Genomic DNA, 20,335 nt, shown 5'->3' with positions numbered 1-20,335 from the left:
TAGTGCGTTCTGCAAAGTCAGAGTTTGGTGAATTGTTCAGTCTGTTCCTGTCAGTATTGATTGACTTATGAGAATATAAAAAAAACAAAACATATTAAAGAAGATATCTTTGGCCTCTCACCACAGTTGATCTCATCAGAATGGTCTTTGCAGTCTGGTCGGCCATCACAACGCACAGACAGAGAGACACACTCTTCACTGTGCTGGCAGGGAAACTGGTCTGGTTTACAACGCTGCACTGTCACCTTCCCAGCATCAGGAGGCGCTGCAGTCACACTGCTGGGGGTCACCAGCTCATCTACAACAGCAGGAGTATTCCATTAGTGCAGAATGTAGACACAAGTCACCATTCTATTCTTCTCTCTCTACCATATGTACCCTCTGTATTAGATTATTTAATTTCATTCATTCCTCACCTCCTCTGCAGCCTAGAATCTCCACACGGAGATAGAAAGGGTGTCTGAACTCCACAGGGATGATGCGAAGGTATCTCAGTCTGACCAGCCGACCCAGCCAGCGGGTCACTGGGGTCCTGCCCACCATCCGCACCTCAAACACCTACACCACCAAACAAAAAGACAATGGCTGCAGGAATATTGTATTTATATTCTTTTTTTCCATGAACTTACAGAGAGAAATCTAGTGAAAGGTGTCTTCATATCCACATAAGAAGCAATACCTTAGCGGGGCCACCAGGCTTTCCGCTCTCAGTATATTCTATGAAGTGGTTGCTTTGCAAGGCGAAGGCAAGGCGGTACTTGGTGAGGTAACCCCACATGCGTTCGCTGCCCTGGGCCACCACCCCTGACACCCAGGTGGGCTCCAGAAAATCCACCTGAAAATATGGCTGTGGATCGGTGGGTAAAGGGCTCCAACCAGGTTCCATAACCTGACTGCAAATGCAACCAAAAATGGCATGTTTATGTATGTGATGAATGTTCCTCTATCATCTCATCAACCACATCAACGAACCACACAAAGAATTGGTCACTCACACGTTAGGGACGATGTTGAGTCGTCCAGCATCAGCAGGACTGTTCTCGCCATGTGATGAAGAAGTCAGCTGACCATAATGAACCCTCCCATCCTCCAGTCCAAGGGCAGAGGAGCAGATACCTGGAGATACCATTACATAAAATAAATTGGTATGAAGCAAAACTAGAATTCCTCATTAGAACTGAACTAATTTGCTTCACTCACCACGATAGCCGGGGCCACCAGTCTGAAAGTGGATAAAAAAATAACATGTCAATAAAAGAAACAGCACTGATGCAGAAATGCAGAAGATGGGAAAACGATAATTAAATGCTTCACCGTAGGTGTTCCTGCAGGATGAGTGACAGCAGACATGGATGGAGTCCTAAGAGGGCTAGGGGTGGGCGAGTATGGTCTGTAACAAAGGTGAGCAGGAGATTCTTTTAAAAGTCAAACTAAGTTGACAGCTTTACAGACCATCAAAAGCTAAGAATGATACACTTATCATTGATAATATTAAAAAATAATTGGAAAAACATTTGGAGAGACTGTGCCTGTGCCACCACAATGATAGCATAATACACATTTAAGAAATGTAAAAGGTTTCAAAGGTTATTGACTAAACAAAACAAACAAGCACTAACACACAGTGTGAGTGTAATAATGTCCCATCAACCTGTCTGATTGGCTGGTGACACTGATGCGGGGCTGACAGCCAGTTTCATCTTCTCCTCCAGGACAGTGGGGGATCCCATCACAACGCAGCCATGCCTTAATGCAGCCCCCTGGTGGATAACAGGGGAACTGTCCAGCAGGGCAACGGTGTGGGCTGGTAGGTGGAGATGAAGGCTGAATACCTGGATGTGGGGAAAGGTAAGATTCCTTAACATACTGTATATGGTTGTAGGCTCTGTGACTTAAAAATACTGGGGAAAATAAGCAATTACAAATTTCCATTAAAATTATTAAGTTATTTCTCACAATAATAATGATGGCAGCTCACCACAGTTCTTCTCATCAGAGCCATCCTGACAGTCATTGACTCCATTACAGACGACCCCCAGTGGACCTGCTGGCACACAGTGACCGTTTTCACACAAGAACTCATGCTCTCTGCAGCTACTTACTGGGGTGACAGAGGAGGAAGGCGTAGGAGTGGTCAGCCAGCGATAACCTGGAACATAGGAGAGGAGAGGGTTGAATAACCATATTTTTGTACAAAAACATAACACAGTAGTAGCTGTGTTTACCAACCATCTCCACAGCCCATGATCTCCAGCCGCAGGTAGATGCCGTTCTCAAAGTCATGTGGCAGCAGACGAACAAACTGAGCTGACACCATCCTGTCCAGTCTGCTCTCAGCCACCCCTCGATCGTCATGGTTACCGCGGAAAACCTGGGGGTTTAAAAAAAACAAACTGAAATTTTAAGAATAGAAAAGAAATGCCAAATGAAGTTAAGAGTAACTCTAGGAAAGTTGTGTGGACATGGTGTGATATCTGACCTTGGCTCGGGGCCTGATATCAGTGACAAGCTCTTTGTAAGTATACCACTGTCTGCCATCCTGGCTGAACTGTAGGTAGAAGCTAGATATGTAAGTGCCAAACGCACCACCACCCTGTGTTAGCACACCTAAATGATGGAGACACAGAAGGAAAGGGAGAGAGATAAATAATATAATAATACTAACCAACAGTGAACACAATTGTATCTAACTAAAGAGTAAGTTCAGAGTTTAGTGGCTTTTTCCCATTTTTGTTCTATGTTTTGTATTCTGTGGTTCTATGCGAGTCCCAATGTTCCAACTTGTCCTGTGACCTAGTTTGGATGTTATTGTAAATTTGCCGAAGTATCACCCATTTAATATAGCAATTGTCCTAATTGGTGTTGATAAGACAGTTGACAAAGAAATAGTTTAGCTTTACTTGCCAGAAGGTAACCAAAAGTTTCTCAGGATGCTGAATGAGAACATCATGACAGCACTTTACACTGTACTTGTTTTGTACTTGTTAGAGTGGCATGTATTGGGGTTTACCAGTGATGTTGTACGCCTTTAGCAGATCTATCTGTAGGAATGGGCTTGTCATGATGCCACTGTATCCCTCGGGACTTCGCTGTGGCAGGTCCTTATATTCTTCTGGTTCTGGACTCCAGCCCTGAGGACAAATGTTGCTCATTATAACTCACATCACACAGGGTAGAAATATGTCAACAAAGAATCCAGTAGAGAGACATCTTGGTGTACCTGAAGGTCTCTGTGGGGGTCCCAGACATGCAGGCGAGCTGCCTCAGGTGGGTGACCTGTCTGCTGTGATGAGGCACTGAAAGTGGATGATGGTAGGGACTGAACACCCAGAGGAGACCAACACTCATCTGTAGGACAGATGGAGAATAGAAATAAACAGAAGTAATGAATACATTTCATTTCAGTCTCATTGTTACACATACATTACATCCTTAATCACAAACCGGTCATATCAGAGTGACACTAACCACCAGGAGGAAGTGGGTATGTAGGAACCAAAGGTGTAGTGCCCTCTGCTGGTTGGGAGGTGACAGCGGCAGGGCTGATTGTCCCTGGAATGGTGGCATTGTCTGCAGATGTCAGGTACAGGAGAACATGGGCATGGTTACAAAACAAACAACCCCAAATACCACCATCATTCACTGGACACCAAGTTACCACCGTGGCCATGTCAGCAGAGGTCATCATGCATATCAATTCAAACAGAAAGAGGGTTAATGATTCTAAATAATACAACAGAAGCTCAGACTTTACCTTGACAGTAACAACATTTGTCTCCCTCGCCAGAAACCAAGCTTTGACCCTGTACAAAAGAACACTCACATTACAGTCACATTCCATATATAGTACAGTTGCTATGAGACACGCCTACGAATAGGAAAAGCAAAGGGTGGTGAGGAAGCAGATGTGAGGGACAGTGTGCCCTAGATTGTTTACTGGAGATAAGATTGTATAACTGATGCATTGAAGAACACACAGCTGCATAGAAACACAACACTTGTGAAAATGGAAAGATTCGCACAAACACTCTGCCATACCTGTGGGCATCCAGTGACAGCGTATGGGCAGTAGGGGGAACACTGCACTGTGAGGTTGGGGAGGCAGTGACAAAGATGGCATGCGCCCGTCTTCCATCTGTCTCCCACTGCATGGGACTGACCCTGGTACTCACACTCCTCACAGGTGTCTGTCTGACAACTGCACACATGTATACGTTCATGTGGAAAGAGGAAACACACACTTGAAACACCATTCTTATCTCACCACTCAAAAAGAACTAAACAAAAAGAGGTATTGCTGAAAAGTTATTGGGCAAATGTAGAAATTACACCTAAAATGCTGAGGTTTGCATATACAACATAATAGCCATATTGAATAGGACTACATGGAGGAGTAGAAGCAGTGTTTACAGTTCCACTTCATGGACTCAACATACCGACGAGCTTTACGGTAGATCCCTCTGCACGTTCTCCCATCCCCGTACTTGGTGGGATTGATTGGGCTGCGGAAAGACCACTGGACACTCTGGACACCACAGGGACCCAAACACTCGCCCCACTCAGACCATGAGGACCAGCTACAGTGCACTACAGAAAGATACATTGGATTGTTACATTTCAAAGAGAGATTTCAACAGAGATTTCAGCTGGGGGATGATGGGAAGAGAGCATATGCTACCCGGCTTAAAATATCCTTTCAGTTTGACCTTTACTTGGACTGTGTGAGTCTCACCTGCACATTCTGGGTTGGGCTGACATCGCTGAGGCTTTCCTCTCTCACACACACAGATCTCGCAATCCACCTTCATCTGCTGACCCGGCCAATAACGAACACCAGCAACCTCACACACACACTCCTCCGGTAACACACACTCTTGCGTGTGGCTCATCACCTGGCCCTCTGGACACCAGCAACCTGAAGTTGGAGACAGAGTTCAGAGTTTTAAAATGTATTTATGATTGAATTTTTCCAGCATTACATATTCCAGTTTGCATGATTTGGGAATTGAAAAGTAACTGAAGAAGGAGAAGATGAAGGACTGGGCCTTATAATGAAGGTATCTGGGATATACATGCGTCTACTTGGATAAATGTGACAGAGCCATACCTTCTATACCAAAGGGAATGCTTTGCTTCACAGCAACTGACCTGAGAAACACGGTGCAGTGGAATCACATGTAGTGTTACTGCTGACATGTGCACAGGATTCTGGGCAAGGGGCACAGCTGTGTCGCACCAAGCCAGATGGACAGCTGCTGTTGGCGCATCCATCATCAGGACAAGGCTCTGGATCAGAACAGGAAGGAAGGAAGGTTAGAACAATAACTTGATTTGTATAAATGGGGATCCAACATATGCCACCTGTGCCAGACAGCGTGCATTCACTGTTGACTCTCACTCTCCCACTCTGTTCTGTTGACTTGTACCAATTTCTCTTGTCTTCTGACTTTAGGGAGCAAATGGCTGATAAGATGTGTCTGCTTTTATGTCTCACCTGATCAGAGTGGACTAGATGCTATAAAAGCTGACACATTTCAGTTTCAACATCAGTTTCATTTCCTTACTGATTTCCAAGGCTAGGTTGGACGACCCAGCGAGATGTGAACACTCTCTTCCTCCATAGCGAGGAGGAATGCAGCCTCTGTGTCTGACCATCACACCGCCACAGCCACTGGAGCAGTTTGACCAGGTCACCCATGGCATCCACTTGCCATCCACTAAGTGATGAAGAAGAAAAGACATCATATTTTACCAATAAATAATGACTTTACTTCAACAATGTGACTTTTCTCTGTGTGCACCTCTTTACCAGGGCAGGTGGTGTTGAAGCACTGCTGTCTCTGGACATCCTGGCCCCGGCAACTGCGCAATGCGTCGTCCCCTGGTGGGCAGTATCTCCTCCGGTTCATTGAGCCTGTGCCACAGGAAGTGCTGCAGGGGCTCCAGGGACCCCAAGGACTCCAACTCCTACAGCCCTGCTCATCAGTAGGGCCCCCGAGAGTGGAGACTGGGCAGTCTGCCATACCATTGCATACCTAGGAAATGGGGTGTGGGAAGTGACAAGGACTGGTCTCATGATGAAGTTGTTGAGTGGGGTTACATAAATCAATCAAATCAATGAAATGACCATTTTCAAGAAGAAATGTGAAATGACAAAAGTCATGTCCAATTCGCAACAGAAATGCAAAATACATACACAAAGGACAAGGAACATACATAGATATCATAACAATAGAACCTCCACCTACCATGTTGAAGGTGACACAGGACCCATCCATACAGGTGAATTCAGGACAGATGACAGAAGTGTTTCTGCTGTCAGGAGGGAGGGGAGTGATGGTGTGATCTGCAGATGGAACAACAAGAACAAGAAGGCAGACTCAGTGGGTTAAAATACAACTCTTACAGGTTAACAAAACACTTTTCACTCTATTTTTCTCCAAATATCCATAGCTTAACTTAATCGCGTCTTAGTCGTTAACTTAGTCGTGACATTATTGCATGTGTGTGTGTGTGCGCGCTATTAATGGCTCAGTCCGCACCCTTCCTCTGTCTTAGTCATTAACTTAGTCGGGAAATTATTGCGTGTGTGTGTGTGTGTGTGTGTGTGTGTGTGTGTGTGTGTGTGTGTGTGTGTGTGTGTGTGTGTGTGTGTGTGTGTGTGTGTGTGTGTGTGTGTGTGTGTGTGTGTGTGTGTGTGTGTGTGTGTGGGGGCTATTAATGGCTGAGTCCGCACCCTTCGAGTCCACACCCTTCATCTTTCTATTCCTCTCCTGTACTCTGCATATCTCGTGAGAACTCACCACACACCAGCTCGTCATCCCCCCGGGGACAGTCCGGAACACCGTTGCACACTTGTGACGTGTTCACGCAGGTACGATTGTCACATGGGAAGCTGCCGGGGCAGGGAGGGATCTGGGTAGAGCCTAGCAGACAGAACATAACTGGATTATTACATTGAAATATATGGAATTGTTGATTGTTTTTGTTTTGTTAGACCAGATACTTTTTCAGGTATCCAGCAATAACCTTGAATACGTAAGTTTGCGTTTCTCAGCAAAGCGATTTACCGCAGTTGTCTATGGTCTCGTCCGAAGCGTCCCTGCAGTGCGCTGTGCCATCACAGAGCTGCTGGTAGTCCACACACTGGTCCCCGCTGGCGCAGGGCATCTGGCCAGGACCACAGGAGGCAGGACATTGCTGCTCATCACTACCATCCATACAGTCTGTCTCCCCATCACAATGCCAGGCCTGAGGCACACACTGATCACCGGTGGCACAGCCGTACTCGTAGGGCCTACAGGCTGGAGAGGGAGACCAGGGTTCAAATCTTCAACAACAATAGGGGTTAAAATCTAGGTATGTGCCAATGCAATGTGACAACATTACCTAAGGAGGGCACAGTTAGGATGACGGGTGGGGGCGATGGTGTCACAACAACAATGTAGCAGTTTGTCCTGTTCTCGTCCTCTCCACCGGAACAGTCTGTTGTTCCATCACACAGTTTAGCTTTGCTTACACACGTTCCATCACTACAGGCAAACTGGTCAGGAGCACAGGTCACTGCAGGAAGACAGGAACATTTGTTACACACTAGTCTACAACACAATATATTGGGAATTGCCTGAGTTACTATTATATAAACATGCATAACATTGAAAAGATTTAACTGCCATCCCCAATATTCTGTGAATGTTCCAGATATATTACTTAACTTATGTTACGCAATAACAACTGCTCCATTATTTGTACCTTTGCTTGGACAAACGGCCTCGTCTGTTCCAGATGGACAGTCTCTGTGTCCGTCACACACTCTGTCTGCAGGGACACACTGGTCTCCAGGGCACTGAAATTCCCCTGGTGCACACACACATCTAGAGACCAAGCACGATTAGATTAGAATGCTCATAGGGAAAACCAGACATTTAATCTCTGCAAGGCCAAAAGCATTAATTTAACCACATACAAACAACAATTTTTGGAAGAGTAAAGCAGAGCTCACACACCCCCTCTCATCACTTTGGTCGCCACAGTCATCATGTCCATCGCAGCGGTGAAGGTAGAGAATACAGCGGCCTCCAACACACAGGAACTCCCCTTCTTCACACACCACACCACATTCTTGGGTGATGAAAGTGTAGAGTCACATATAAGAGATGATTAAATGTTAGCACAATGGGTAGATGCTATCAAAACATCCTAGTAGAGCACCTTGGGCAGTACAGTAGTACCTTGGGTGACACACTTTTCTTAAGGACATGCTTTGCGGAGCAGAAACCCCTGGTAGAGTTTCAAAGGTCATGCATTGTAACTCAAGTACTATGAGCACACTTTGACCGTGACGGTGCGACTGATTACCTTGCTCATCAGACACATCAGCAAAGCCACAGTCCAACCGTCCGTCACACACACGGCTAGCTGGCAGGCACTTCCCATTGGCACACTGGAATTCCCCTGGTGGGCACAGAGGCATGGGTGTGGCAGGTCCGCAGAACTCCTCATCCGATTGGTCAGCGCAGTCTGGGTGGCCGTCACAGCGCAGAGCCAGGCTCAGACACGGCCCACTGCAGAATTGCGTGAATGATATTAGCCATTGAAAGCCAAGAAATTATCATTGTGCGTTTTTGCATGCGATGCTGGTGGATTCACCTTGGTCTGCTTGTACAGCGGAACTGATCTGGAGAGCAGGTGGCTGGACAGATCTCATCGGAGCCATCGCCGCAGTCATCTTCGTTGTCACACACCCAGTGAGACGGGATGCAGCGACCCCCTGCACAGGGAAACTCTGACTCCTGACAGGAAACGGAGGGAGGAGGGCAAGCCACACCCTTACACTGCCACACACCATCCTCACAGGAACTGGATAAACAAACAAATACAAACCCACTGTGGTAGAAAAACAACAATACCTTGCTCCAGATTGCAGTACCTTCCTTAATAATTGGTCTTGCACACATTTACACATGCACAGACTTTCTCAGATTGTTGTTGTACAGCAGGCTACTCTTACTTTAAGAGGCAGTTTCATGGCAAGTGTTGAACAAAAATTACTTTCAGAATCATCGAAATTGTCTTACCAGTTCTGGCAGTGTTGACTGATGCTGGTTCCAGGTGGAAATATGGAGCCCTCCCACTCACATGGACACTGAGTTGGAACTACACAGCTATCACCTGGAGATCAGAGTGGAAGATGTTAGACTTCATCCAGACACAATTGCACAACTGGACTGTACAGCCACAGTAAAACAAGTCTAAAGTGTTCACAATGTACGCAGCTCCTAGAGATCAAAACTAGGCTTTACATTGGTCAATATATAGTGGCCTCCAGTCAATGAGGAGGACGTTTGAGACGTTTACTAGTGTGTTCAATCAGTCTTACCGTGTCGGACAGTACCGGCAGGGCAAAAGCAGCCCTCCACACAGGAGAGGACATCGCACTGGAAGTGTGGACTCTGCTGGACATTGGGACAGGACAGAGAGCAAGCTGGACCACAGGGATCATACACCAGCCCGTTATCACACTGCAGAGCTGTATAGAATGAATGAACAAGAGGTTACCATGGATTCTGTTCTTGATGTGCATCCTTCAAAACATTAAAGGTCACTGCTGAGATCCACTTCATTTTGAAGCAGCACACTTGATCCAGCCAATACAAGTATAAAGTATTAGCTGCCAAAAATCACTTTAACATGCATTATTAACAATACAACGAGCCCAAAGTGTGTGTGAGTGTGAGAGAGTGAGAGTGAGAGTGAGAGTGAGAGTGAGAGACATACGGCATAGCTCCTGGGACCTCCAGCGGATATAGACACCTCTGCGATTACACTCCTCAGCATAGGCAGCAATGGCTGTACAGAGACACTCACAGTCTCCACCTGAGTCACAGCTACACAACACACACACACACACACACACACACACACACACACACACACACACACACACACACACACACACACACACACACACACACACACACACACACACACACACACACACACACACACACACACACACACACACAGGAAAGAAGGAGTTATTCAGTTGTCAACTGCACTCACAATATACAGTGATACACAGAAAACGCCATTTATATTGAACATTGCAGTGACTACACTGAAAATGAAAACAATACTAAAATAGCCCAAAATAAGTAATTTAAAAATCATTCATCAATCTCATTAAACCTTTACACCACATGCAAAGTTTGCATGACTCAACACTATGCCTGAAAACATTTCCTTGCCACTAAGGCTACAAATGAACTCTTCAATTTAAATGACATTTGCTTTACCTGAAGAACGATTATTGCAGTCACTTACCCACAGGCATCAAAGACACACCAATCATAATACTGCTGGAAGGGCACCTCAGGGTGACACCCAGAAAACAGTCCCTGAGTCAAGATGGCACACTTTTTCCTGGCCCACGTCACTCTGTGGGCATTCAGCTGAGGAATGCAGAGAGAAGGTGGTTGGAAGTGAGAACGTGTGGGTGGGACATGTGAACATGCGCATGTGTGTACACAAACTGTATATTTAACTCACAGCGCACGGATCTCTGAGGTCCTGGTCTGTCACGTCAGGGCAGGAAGGGCTGAGCTTCCAGGAGTTCCCAAACAGCTCAGGCGTTGACTCCACAATGCCCTGTCTTGTAGTGAAATCATTCTCTGTGTCCCCATCAAAGTTACCACAAAGCCCTCCCACCCGACCCTGCAGGTGGGCTGCCAAACGCACATACACTCGCATACCTGGAAATGACAGAGAGGAGGTGGAATAATAACAGGGCTGCCTCCTCAACATAGTATGTAATATATATAATGTTAAAAGGTTTGATGGGAATTGTGTGTGACTTACCTCCGTCCCAGAGCAGAGTGACCCCCAGTCCAGAGGAAAGGGAGACAAACAAGCCAACCCTTTCTAAATGCAGACCGCTGCCACTGTAGGTCTTGGGAAGAGTCACTGGCATCCCGTTTACTGTTACGGCTTTACCTTAAAGACAGAGACACAAGACAGTTTACCTCAGGCAGCCATCCCTCCAACTGCTTCTAACGATTCTCATACAAAGGTTAGATACACTGCAAACTGAATAGTTCATGTCATGCATCTTGTGTTCCCTCCATCTTTCCCCTCCTCTCCTACTTACCTCTCAGAAGGTGTATGACAGTATTCCCCAGGCTGAGAGTGACAGACTTGGTGCAGGTAACCCCGGTGCTCCCACAGGGCACATTCTCGGCCGTGACGCTGAACAAACCACCGGTCTCCCTTGCCAGAACATACTGGCAGTCGCCCAGGAAAGAGTAGCTGCGACCATCAAACGTGACATAGTGCGGGTCGCCGGTTGCCACGCACACGCCGGCGCACGAAGACTGGCTGCAGTGCCAATGACGTCCCTTACACACACTTCATGGGGGGGAATAATAAAAGACAGCATAAGCAGAGGGGTGCGGGGAGAAAAGGGAGTTGGAGAAAGACCCAGAACACAACAAAAGCAATGAATGGAATGACTTAACAGCTAGATTCATTAACGCTTAAACCAGCAAAGCCAGAACACAATAAATCAGAGTCAAAATGAAGTTTTAACATGCATGTACACCAAACATTACCATGTGTTGCAATCTTTAGTGATGGTATCATTGTTGTAGTAAAGTTGACCATTGTGGTGACATGGGCACTCCTCTGGCAGAACACAACGGTCACCCTGGAAAGACAACATGAAGCAGTAAAACATGAAAATATAATTTTTTCCACTCAAACATTGTTCCTCAGTCCTTGTGTCTTTTCCTTGCAACTAAAAGGACCCACATATTAACCCTCTACATTTGCTTCGTAGTATAATTTGGAACCATTGGTGTGTAGAGATTATGAATATTGTTGACAAAACAATTGACACACACACAAAGCATTCATTTTCCAGTACAAGCTATTTTGGCAGGTAGATGTCATGTTGTTAAATCGTGGCTAACTGTCAGTGCTCTCACGAAATTCTTTGCATACCATTTTCCATATTTCGATGCAAATTAAGCATGGCGCGGGACGAAGTGACGCGCCATGCTTACATTACGTAACATTTTTCAAATATACCTGCTCTCTCCACAAAGGCAAAGTCCTCTGTCCAAGCGGCCTGGAACGTACGCGAATCCTTTTCTAGTTTTTATTTTCAACATATTTTTCGTGTCAAGGGTTCGAAGCAGGTAAAGCTAGCTAGTTACCTGACGAAAAGGCGGAGTTTGTTTCCTGACGTCACAGGGACCCCTGCGTTGGATAATGCGGCATTGGATAATGCGGCACCCATTAGCCAATCAAAATGGAGTAATGGTTCGACGGTTTAAAATTAAATTAAGAATATTTTATTTTCGGAATTTTATATTCAAAACACATTTCTGTTAAATGTTTGACTTTAAAATGACACAGTATAATTATTTATTACTTGTTAATCGTGTTAAACAATTTCAGCTGAGGACTGTCTGCGGGCCGTATGCCGTCATCGAAACAGACAGTCAGAGAGTTGAGTGACCATGTTCTGAACATTCACTCACTCATAAAAGCATTGTATTATTTCATTTATACTGAATAAATGTTAAAAAAAAAAAAAAAAAAAAAAAAAAATGTTCTTGTGTCCCTTGTGTTCTGTTTCTGGTGACATGATATGAGATCTTTAAGTGCGTTGGACTACGATGTGGGGAAAACATGAGAGTGAGGGAATCCTGGAGATGATAGTTTGTGTGGTCCAATATCCTACATAAATGTATAAAGCTAATGAGAGCTTTCACCCACAAGCAGCACAGTGCCCTGAGGACAAATGCAGCCAGACAGGGGCTCTTGGCAGCTAGACTGAGGGACTGTGGGCCCCTGCTGATGACTGGGAGGGTCCAAGCTGGAGCAGGTAAGGAGGCAGGAACGTGGAGAGTATATGAGGGATCCTGGACACCGGTTCACCTCCTCACATTGTTCTTTAGTGCAGTTAAACTGCCCCCGATCACACACACTGTAGAAAAGAGCAGGACAGTTAGAACCATTAAGGAGGTTAATACAAATATGGAGTCAAATTGTTCCATTGGAAAGGGTTGTAATGGAAAAGAATAATAAATTGTGAGGGAATGACATCAGAAAACAAAGTGGGGTAATGTAGGACAAGGACAAAGGGAATAAAGGGTCATGATAAGAAGGGGAGATAATAAAATTGTTTATCTGTAAAGCTCGGCTCAGAGCCAGCAAGGCACAGATTCTTCGAGCAAATCAATGATAAAAAATGAAATACAAACGCTTGACCATTTTTTCAATATAAAAAACCTAAATTAAGCTTTATGCTGCAATATTACTCAAGAATATTACATACAAATAATTTGTAAGGGCTCTAAATAATCTTATTTTATCAAAACAAAATCCAAATTTTTGATTTCCACACAGATACTAATCAGGTCAATAGTCAGTGCGGTAAAGATCTGAGCAGATAAAACACTGAGGGATTGAAACGTACACAAGGACACCCACACAGTTGCATGAATAAAAGCACTTGATGCCGCGAGGGCTTGATGTCTGCAGTCATGTGGTAAAAAGATGCAATGAAATCAACCTATCCTGTACCAGAAAACAGGAACATAGAGTGATTTCATCAGAGCTCTTACACCACCAACAATCCCCTGGAGAGAAATAATTGTCATTTACTTTGCTACATAAGACTCAATGCAGCAAGAAATAATTAGCACAAAACAATTATTAGCGGCTGGAGGTTCCCCACTCTTGTTTCAGAGATCGAACGGTTTGTCTTTCTGTCTGGCTCTGTGTGGTAAACCAGTTGGACCAACATGGCGGTGAGCTGTGATCAGACAACTTGCTTAATCATTGAGATAGTTTATCACGATTTCAACATGCTGAATGCAGGCCAAAGCCATAAAAGAAAGGGACATTTTTATAATGTGCTGTAAAAATGTCACCGACACCAATGCTTGGATGGTTGTAGTACCTTGATGTAGTAAACTATTGACAGATTGAAGCATGTCTGATGTCCTTAACTAACTTTGCACTATGACTTTACATCATTGTGAGCCACCTGAAGCTTTAGGAACCTAACCACTTAGAATATTATGTGAAAACAGCACTAATAAGGTTTCAGTGACGTCTCTTAACACAGTAACATACCAGGTATTGCAGTTATTCTGAACAACGGCCCCAGGTTGATACGTCTTGTCTCCTTCCACACAGGGGCACATGTGGATTGGCACACACTGGCCCTGGTGGTCGTGCATTAGTCCTGGTGGGCACTGGCAACCTGGAACACAACTAATGCCCATTTCTCCACTACCATTGTCACCGCAGCTCCAGTCCTGCCGCAGGCTTGAACAAGAGCTCCCACATGCACGACCACACTCTTGGTAGACCTGACCCCCAGAACACTGGACATCTGGGGAGAAGGGGACAAGACAGTGGGTTGATGGGTTGAGGAGGAATAACTACTTATCTACTTATTGACTCCATGTTTCCATAATACATAACAAACTACTGGCCTCCTCACTTACGGCAGAAAGTTTGGTTGCGCCAGAGGACAGTCACGCCCTCCTGTGCACAGTGTCGGGCATATGCTGTAAGGACGGTGCAATGGCAGCTCTTCTGTGGAGCACATCCACAAACCTCAGAAAGACACAGACGTACATACGGGTCCCTGTCCACCACATCGTGACATTTCTAGAAGAGATAAGAGGGAGGAGAGGAGAGGAGGATGTGAGTACACTGGTGTATGTGAGAGCATGTAATAAGTACCTAGACTGCCACTGTATTGATAGGCAGGCAGGTAGGTATCAGGTGTGCCCCACCTTCCACACCAACCTGGAACATGGGGCTATGAATGACAGCGCAGACTGTCTCGGCGTAGTCTCTCCTCTGTGTATATGTGGTGCAGGGGTCGAGGGGGGCTCCTTTAGGCAGAGCACAGTATCCTGTAGTGAATTTTCGAGCAAAGGACGGCACGCTATTCTCCACATCTCCATCTGGGGTAGTGAAGTCATCATGCTGGTTCCATGTCAGCGTACCACACAAGCCACGCACCTGCAATACAAGATGTAAGGGCATGAAACACACACACAATTACACCTTTGCTTTTTTTTAACCAATCATAGGCCTGTAGCACACGTAGGACTAAAATGTATTGTGTATGTACAAGACAATACCACTCTGGATCACTCATTAGCCTTGTTTCATTGTCTATTTGGCTGCATGTTTACATGTATATGAGCTGGAGAGGGAAGGGGCACAACGAGAAGTCATTCCTATTCTACTTTTACATTACTTAAACGTCTTCATTCTTGAATTATGATTGTCACCTTGTTCGTGAAGCCAGGTTGCAATGTGATGAGGGCCAAGGGTCCGTCTAGGTGCCAGAGTAGCTGGGCACCGAAGGTTTGTACGAGGAGGAAGGTGGAGGAGGCCCTCCGTACAACCAGATCTCCTGTCACCACAGGCAACACCTCCCTCTGGCCATTCAACATCACCGTGCCTGGGAGCGACAATACCAACAACACAACTTTAACTTTGGCTTATAGGTCTTAGTGGTGAACAAAAACATGTATTCCTGATGTCCTTTCTTAATGGCTGTGATTACACTAGGTCATTTCATGCGACTTCAGAATCGGATATTGAAAAGTAGCAGTCAACTATCTAATTGTATGACTCACCAGTGTCTGTGATGGTGACTGTGGTGCGGAATGCTGTGACAGACATCTCCCTTAGACAACCAAGCCCACCTCCACCACCATTAATACACTCTCCACAGCGTGCAGTTACCACCAACTTCCTGTCAACAAAGTCCTGAAAACATACAGCATGTAAACAGAGGTGTTACAAACCAGCTAAAGCAAACACTTAACCTCACAAAAAAGATGCGTGGGTGCATTTTCAAATCTCACCTCCACAGCAGTAAAGAGACAATCTCCTCCCTGGAGTGAATACCTCTTTTTGTCAAAGGTGGTAACCTGTAGTGTTCCCATCAGGGTACACTGGGCAGCACACTTCTCCCCTGTACATTGCCACTGGCCTGCTATGCACACACTGGGGGGTTTGGGAGGAAAAAGTAAAAGGAGGATAGGGAGAGTCAAAGAGAGCAGAAAGGAAATGGAAGAAAATGTTTTCTTCATAATCTGACTTATATTTGAACTAATCTTTGCCTTTAATGTTGGCAAATTAGATATTGTGCACATCAACATATTGCAAGTGTAGCTCCAAAAACTTTATAAACACACTCACCAGGTGTTGCATCTCTGCTGTATTTTGTCTCCAGGCTGGTAGGTGCGCCTGCGATGGAAACAGGGACAGTCATCTCTTTTCAGACAGACTCCCTGGTGAAGGTAGAGGCCTGGGGGACATTCACATCCCCCCACACACTCCTCCCTGCACTGGGCCTGTGCTGTGGTAGGGGGAAGCGCAGATGCACAGCTGGGGGGACAGGAGGACACACAGTCCGAAAATACTTGACCTCTGGGGCACACACGACCTGGGTAGTGATACAATGGAGGGGAAAAGCAGGACAAGAATTTAGCACAAGGAAGGTAGGAAGGGGGAGACTTTGACAGGAATCTGAAGGCTTTGCTTAGTATAAAACTACAACAATGTTCCATAAAGCTAAGCACGGTCCTTTAAGGAAGGGAGACAAGGGGATCATGAGCCACCAACATGCCCACAGTGATGACTTCTTTACCACAGAGGGTGGCTGTCCTCCACGTTATGATGACATGCTGCTGTGCACACTCTCGAGCATAGCTGGCTAGAGTGTCACACACTGCCCCCTCCCTCTCCTTGCCATCAAGGCTGCAATACAGGTACAGACAGGTGTCTATGTAGGCTGCTGGGTCCAACTGAAAGACAAAGTTAGATGGTATAATCATTTATCTGTTTAATGAATTGACTCACACCTTCAGGCCACAATAAATGTCACGGTCACAGCTGTTTTACGTGTCCAGTGTCTTGTTGATAACAAACTAGCGAACAAACTCTTAATGTACATCAGATTGTTTACACTGATTTGTTTAAGATTCCCCTTGGGATAAATAAAGTCTTATATTTAAGTGACGTGTGTATATGGGGGGTATTAGGGGAGAGTCTGACCCGTAGGTGGCAGTTTGTGAAGGGGTCCTCCAGTAGCTGGTGACACACAGACTCTGCCTGCCTGCGAAGGCCAGCATCCACTGACACATCACAGCTGTGACCAAGTTCAGCCGCATCGCTGCAGCCCTGAGGGAGACACAGGACACAGGAAGTTTCAATTACCCAGAGTGCCTCGTATGACAGTGTGAATGCAAAAATGAAAGAATAAAGGTATAAAACATTGGTAACACAAAGCATAATAAAACATATGAGATTTTAAAAGAAGAATAAAATGCTCATTCTTTCTACTCAGCACAGTACTTCATTCTGCTGATCAGGAACTTTCCAGGAATTCCCAAAACTGGCAGCAAACTGCGACACAGTTCCACTCAATGTGGTGAAATCATCTATGAAGAAACAAAGTTGTTATGGCTGCATTGAAAGGTGTGTAAATTCATCAGCACAGTACAGGTAGCTGGCTTATTCACACATGTATCATATTTTTCAAAGAGGATAGACCACAAATACTTTTTTTGAAATCTGAGGTTACTTGATAACCTCACCATTGGCGTTATTGTTGTAGACTCCACAGAGCCCCCTAGTGGCTGCCAGGTGTTCAGCGGTCACTGTCAGGTACACCGTGTTAGCCAGGTCAAACTTCACCCTGACCCCCAGGCCACTTTCCACAAACACAAAGTCCCCCAGCCAATGGATGCTTACACCTAGAGAGAAATGACCCGACAGATGATGGCTGTCTTTAGCACACTAGTATTCCAACCTATTCCTAATTGTTCTATCACTATCTAAACTCTATCTATTATCTTTAGTAATAACAGATAATAAGTTACCATTTCGGAAGACTGGTTCCCCATTTGGGACAGCAAGGTTGTTCAATGTTAAGTTCCTATTGTGAATAGAAACAAGATCTAGACCTAGCATCATCCTCAGAGCCTGAAAAAGAAAGTTACACTGTTGATGAAATAGACTCCACTCTGTCGTTATTGTATCCATGTGCAGGGGACAAGAGTAGTGGAGATTATTTTCATCTAAATGTATTATAATTCTAATTACATCTGAAAGTATAAACATATGCCACAGATTATATACCATGATATGAAAACAGATACCATTTTCTCAAAACCCATCAGTGGTGGAATCTGCAGTTTGTCCCACCTTACTGCAGTCTCCTCTTCCATTACAGACTGTGCTGATGTAGACTGCCCAGGTCCCATCAGTAGATGAGGCAAATACATATGTGCAGCTGCCCTGGAAATGGAAGTGCTTCCTGTCAAAAGAGCGGTAGTGTGTCCCGCCCCAGGACATGCAAGTGGCCGAGCCCTGGGGGACCCTGGTGCTACCTAGCAGACCACCTCGCACCAGGGGTACTGACTGAGAGTCTGGAGACAAGAAAGAGAGGAGTGTCATTCAACCTTCACGAGTTCTTCCACTATGGGGAAATGATCCTTAATGATATTTTCTGGTCTTTGTTAATCTGTGCATGTATATTTTCTGACCAGGAAGGAGTGTGTAGGTACAAGACAGACAGGTCTGGTCAGAGGCATTTCTCCAGCTTATTCCCCAAAGACTGCCACAGCACTCCTCCATGGACATCAGGGAGGAGTTGTGTACTCCGGGGAATTCCTCACAACTCCACGTGGAGTAACATTGGCCGCGCACACTCACACCTGAGGGACAAGAAGTAGTCTGAAGTCTTAAGACAATCAACATAATCCAGAAACTGGTTTTACAGTTTTTTACCAGTGAAAAAAGTGAGTTGAGCCACAGATTTGTTTGTTTCTTGTAGTTACCTTCAGAGCAGTGATGTCCGCCCCAGCCCTCACAGCAAGCCCTCACTGTCTTGTTCATCTTTTGGATCTCCATCTCTGGAGGCCTGAGGATGAAGACATTATTCCATGGTGGTCATGGGGAACACTGATCTATACTATAGTTGTTACACTAACCTGTATTTAAATAACATTATATGTAGTCACTAAAGTTATGTGGCTGTCATTAGTAGGACAATACGGCTATAACTGTTAATCAGTTTCACTCTTAATGTTCCCTTACTTGTACAAGAAGCAGGTAGCCGTGTGACCCTGTTGTTTGTAGTACAATGCAATACCGTCATCCCCCCCGTGCTTGACACGCATCCTGTCCACATCCAGTCTCCAGCCTTGGGTGTTATATTGGTACACCTCAGAGCAGCTCACTTCAAGCTGCAAACGTGGGGACAGGACTCGCTCCAATCTCTCCTCCGTTGTGTGTTCACACCAGTGTCTGAAGCATTCCAACAAGTTTATGCTCCATTAGTTTAAATTCTTGTTTAATTTAGTCAACATCTTCATGAAATATATGGCGCTATGGCATATACATACATATATAGTATATAAACATATGTGTACACACGCATACATACTGTTAATAGTACAACAGCAACTAAAGATAAAACAAAACATTAATAGTTATTTCGCCACAATATGTCTGCAATATCTAAATATATATAATATATAAAAGCATTGTACATTTTTTTTTTTTTTAAACGAAGAACTTTGAAGCAGATTTTGTGGCTATCATAATTCACAGTGTGTTCATGCAGCCCCAACGCTACCAAAATATATTATTTTTCTTGGTGGGAACAATGTACTGTATATCTGCAGGGAAAGGAATGATCAAAAAACACGCTGTCTTGTGAGACCAAATTAATAGTAATTAAATAATCTAAATAAACATAGAAATAAGAATTCATTAATGCTTTAAACTGGGACAATAGCAGTGCACATCGTGACACATAATAAATATAATCAAATAATGGCACACACCCTGTTGCCATCACTGTGTGCAGTCCCAGCAGAGCCAGCAATAGTGTCTCCATGGTTCCTTCTTGAGTGTTCATTATTACGATTCCTATCAAAACAAAGATAATTAATAAAACAATTGGATCTACAATGTCTGTATAATTAATTTAACAGAACAATTTAAAAACCTAATAGTGAATGTAAATGTGTCAGACTTAGTCAAAAGGACTTAGATGCTAGATGTTGTAGAGACACCCTAAACTGTTCATATAAATTAATCAGTGTCATACATATATTTCAAATAATCTAAATGTCAATCTAATTGTAAACACTGATAAAAAATATATCAAGTAGGTTTACAGCATAATCAGAATATTGAATTGTAGTATGAGTGATGTTTTCTGAATTCTCTTTCGCCCCATTTTACCACTGCAATTAAAAAAATGTCCACTTACCTTTTTTGC

The 20,335-nt window shown here is 44.7% G+C and overlaps 1 protein-coding gene across 1 annotated transcript in view; it reads right to left on the bottom strand.

Annotated features, from left to right (window-relative positions):
• sspo (SCO-spondin) overlaps positions 1 to 19,948 on the bottom strand; it is a 51,830-nt gene extending 31,882 nt beyond the window's left edge. The window contains exons 1-54 of the mRNA XM_076158236.1: positions 19,896 to 19,948; positions 19,144 to 19,353; positions 18,885 to 18,967; positions 18,591 to 18,761; positions 18,250 to 18,473; positions 17,925 to 18,027; positions 17,640 to 17,798; positions 17,398 to 17,483; positions 17,098 to 17,223; positions 16,691 to 16,847; positions 16,240 to 16,486; positions 15,903 to 16,044; positions 15,672 to 15,804; positions 15,321 to 15,493; positions 14,827 to 15,045; positions 14,520 to 14,685; positions 14,143 to 14,404; positions 12,778 to 12,988; positions 11,607 to 11,701; positions 11,147 to 11,403; positions 10,858 to 10,992; positions 10,549 to 10,751; positions 10,324 to 10,451; positions 9,778 to 9,887; positions 9,380 to 9,529; positions 9,078 to 9,171; positions 8,650 to 8,859; positions 8,359 to 8,564; positions 8,007 to 8,121; positions 7,753 to 7,874; positions 7,390 to 7,563; positions 7,071 to 7,304; positions 6,804 to 6,926; positions 6,249 to 6,346; positions 5,810 to 6,035; positions 5,565 to 5,717; positions 5,149 to 5,286; positions 4,733 to 4,915; positions 4,437 to 4,587; positions 4,039 to 4,198; positions 3,755 to 3,803; positions 3,469 to 3,570; positions 3,221 to 3,348; positions 3,011 to 3,131; positions 2,480 to 2,607; positions 2,235 to 2,371; positions 1,979 to 2,115; positions 1,652 to 1,832; positions 1,315 to 1,390; positions 1,201 to 1,222; positions 996 to 1,116; positions 680 to 893; positions 417 to 558; positions 122 to 298 (exon numbers count right to left, since the gene is read on the bottom strand). Coding sequence (XP_076014351.1) covers positions 122 to 298; positions 417 to 558; positions 680 to 893; positions 996 to 1,116; positions 1,201 to 1,222; positions 1,315 to 1,390; positions 1,652 to 1,832; positions 1,979 to 2,115; positions 2,235 to 2,371; positions 2,480 to 2,607; positions 3,011 to 3,131; positions 3,221 to 3,348; positions 3,469 to 3,570; positions 3,755 to 3,803; positions 4,039 to 4,198; positions 4,437 to 4,587; positions 4,733 to 4,915; positions 5,149 to 5,286; positions 5,565 to 5,717; positions 5,810 to 6,035; positions 6,249 to 6,346; positions 6,804 to 6,926; positions 7,071 to 7,304; positions 7,390 to 7,563; positions 7,753 to 7,874; positions 8,007 to 8,121; positions 8,359 to 8,564; positions 8,650 to 8,859; positions 9,078 to 9,171; positions 9,380 to 9,529; positions 9,778 to 9,887; positions 10,324 to 10,451; positions 10,549 to 10,751; positions 10,858 to 10,992; positions 11,147 to 11,403; positions 11,607 to 11,701; positions 12,778 to 12,988; positions 14,143 to 14,404; positions 14,520 to 14,685; positions 14,827 to 15,045; positions 15,321 to 15,493; positions 15,672 to 15,804; positions 15,903 to 16,044; positions 16,240 to 16,486; positions 16,691 to 16,847; positions 17,098 to 17,223; positions 17,398 to 17,483; positions 17,640 to 17,798; positions 17,925 to 18,027; positions 18,250 to 18,473; positions 18,591 to 18,761; positions 18,885 to 18,967; positions 19,144 to 19,353; positions 19,896 to 19,948 — 8,125 coding nt within the window. The remainder of the gene's footprint in view (positions 1 to 121; positions 299 to 416; positions 559 to 679; positions 894 to 995; positions 1,117 to 1,200; positions 1,223 to 1,314; positions 1,391 to 1,651; positions 1,833 to 1,978; positions 2,116 to 2,234; positions 2,372 to 2,479; positions 2,608 to 3,010; positions 3,132 to 3,220; positions 3,349 to 3,468; positions 3,571 to 3,754; positions 3,804 to 4,038; positions 4,199 to 4,436; positions 4,588 to 4,732; positions 4,916 to 5,148; positions 5,287 to 5,564; positions 5,718 to 5,809; positions 6,036 to 6,248; positions 6,347 to 6,803; positions 6,927 to 7,070; positions 7,305 to 7,389; positions 7,564 to 7,752; positions 7,875 to 8,006; positions 8,122 to 8,358; positions 8,565 to 8,649; positions 8,860 to 9,077; positions 9,172 to 9,379; positions 9,530 to 9,777; positions 9,888 to 10,323; positions 10,452 to 10,548; positions 10,752 to 10,857; positions 10,993 to 11,146; positions 11,404 to 11,606; positions 11,702 to 12,777; positions 12,989 to 14,142; positions 14,405 to 14,519; positions 14,686 to 14,826; positions 15,046 to 15,320; positions 15,494 to 15,671; positions 15,805 to 15,902; positions 16,045 to 16,239; positions 16,487 to 16,690; positions 16,848 to 17,097; positions 17,224 to 17,397; positions 17,484 to 17,639; positions 17,799 to 17,924; positions 18,028 to 18,249; positions 18,474 to 18,590; positions 18,762 to 18,884; positions 18,968 to 19,143; positions 19,354 to 19,895) is intronic.
• Between the last annotated feature and the right edge of the window lie 387 nt (positions 19,949 to 20,335).

Source organism: Genypterus blacodes, unplaced genomic scaffold, assembly GCF_046128005.1.
Source record: "Genypterus blacodes isolate CSIRO-AG114 ecotype Tasmania unplaced genomic scaffold, CSIRO-AGI_Gbla_v1 ptg000076l_1, whole genome shotgun sequence".
NCBI lineage: Eukaryota > Metazoa > Chordata > Actinopteri > Ophidiiformes > Ophidiidae > Genypterus > Genypterus blacodes.
This window is presented reverse-complemented; position numbering and strand designations above follow the sequence as displayed.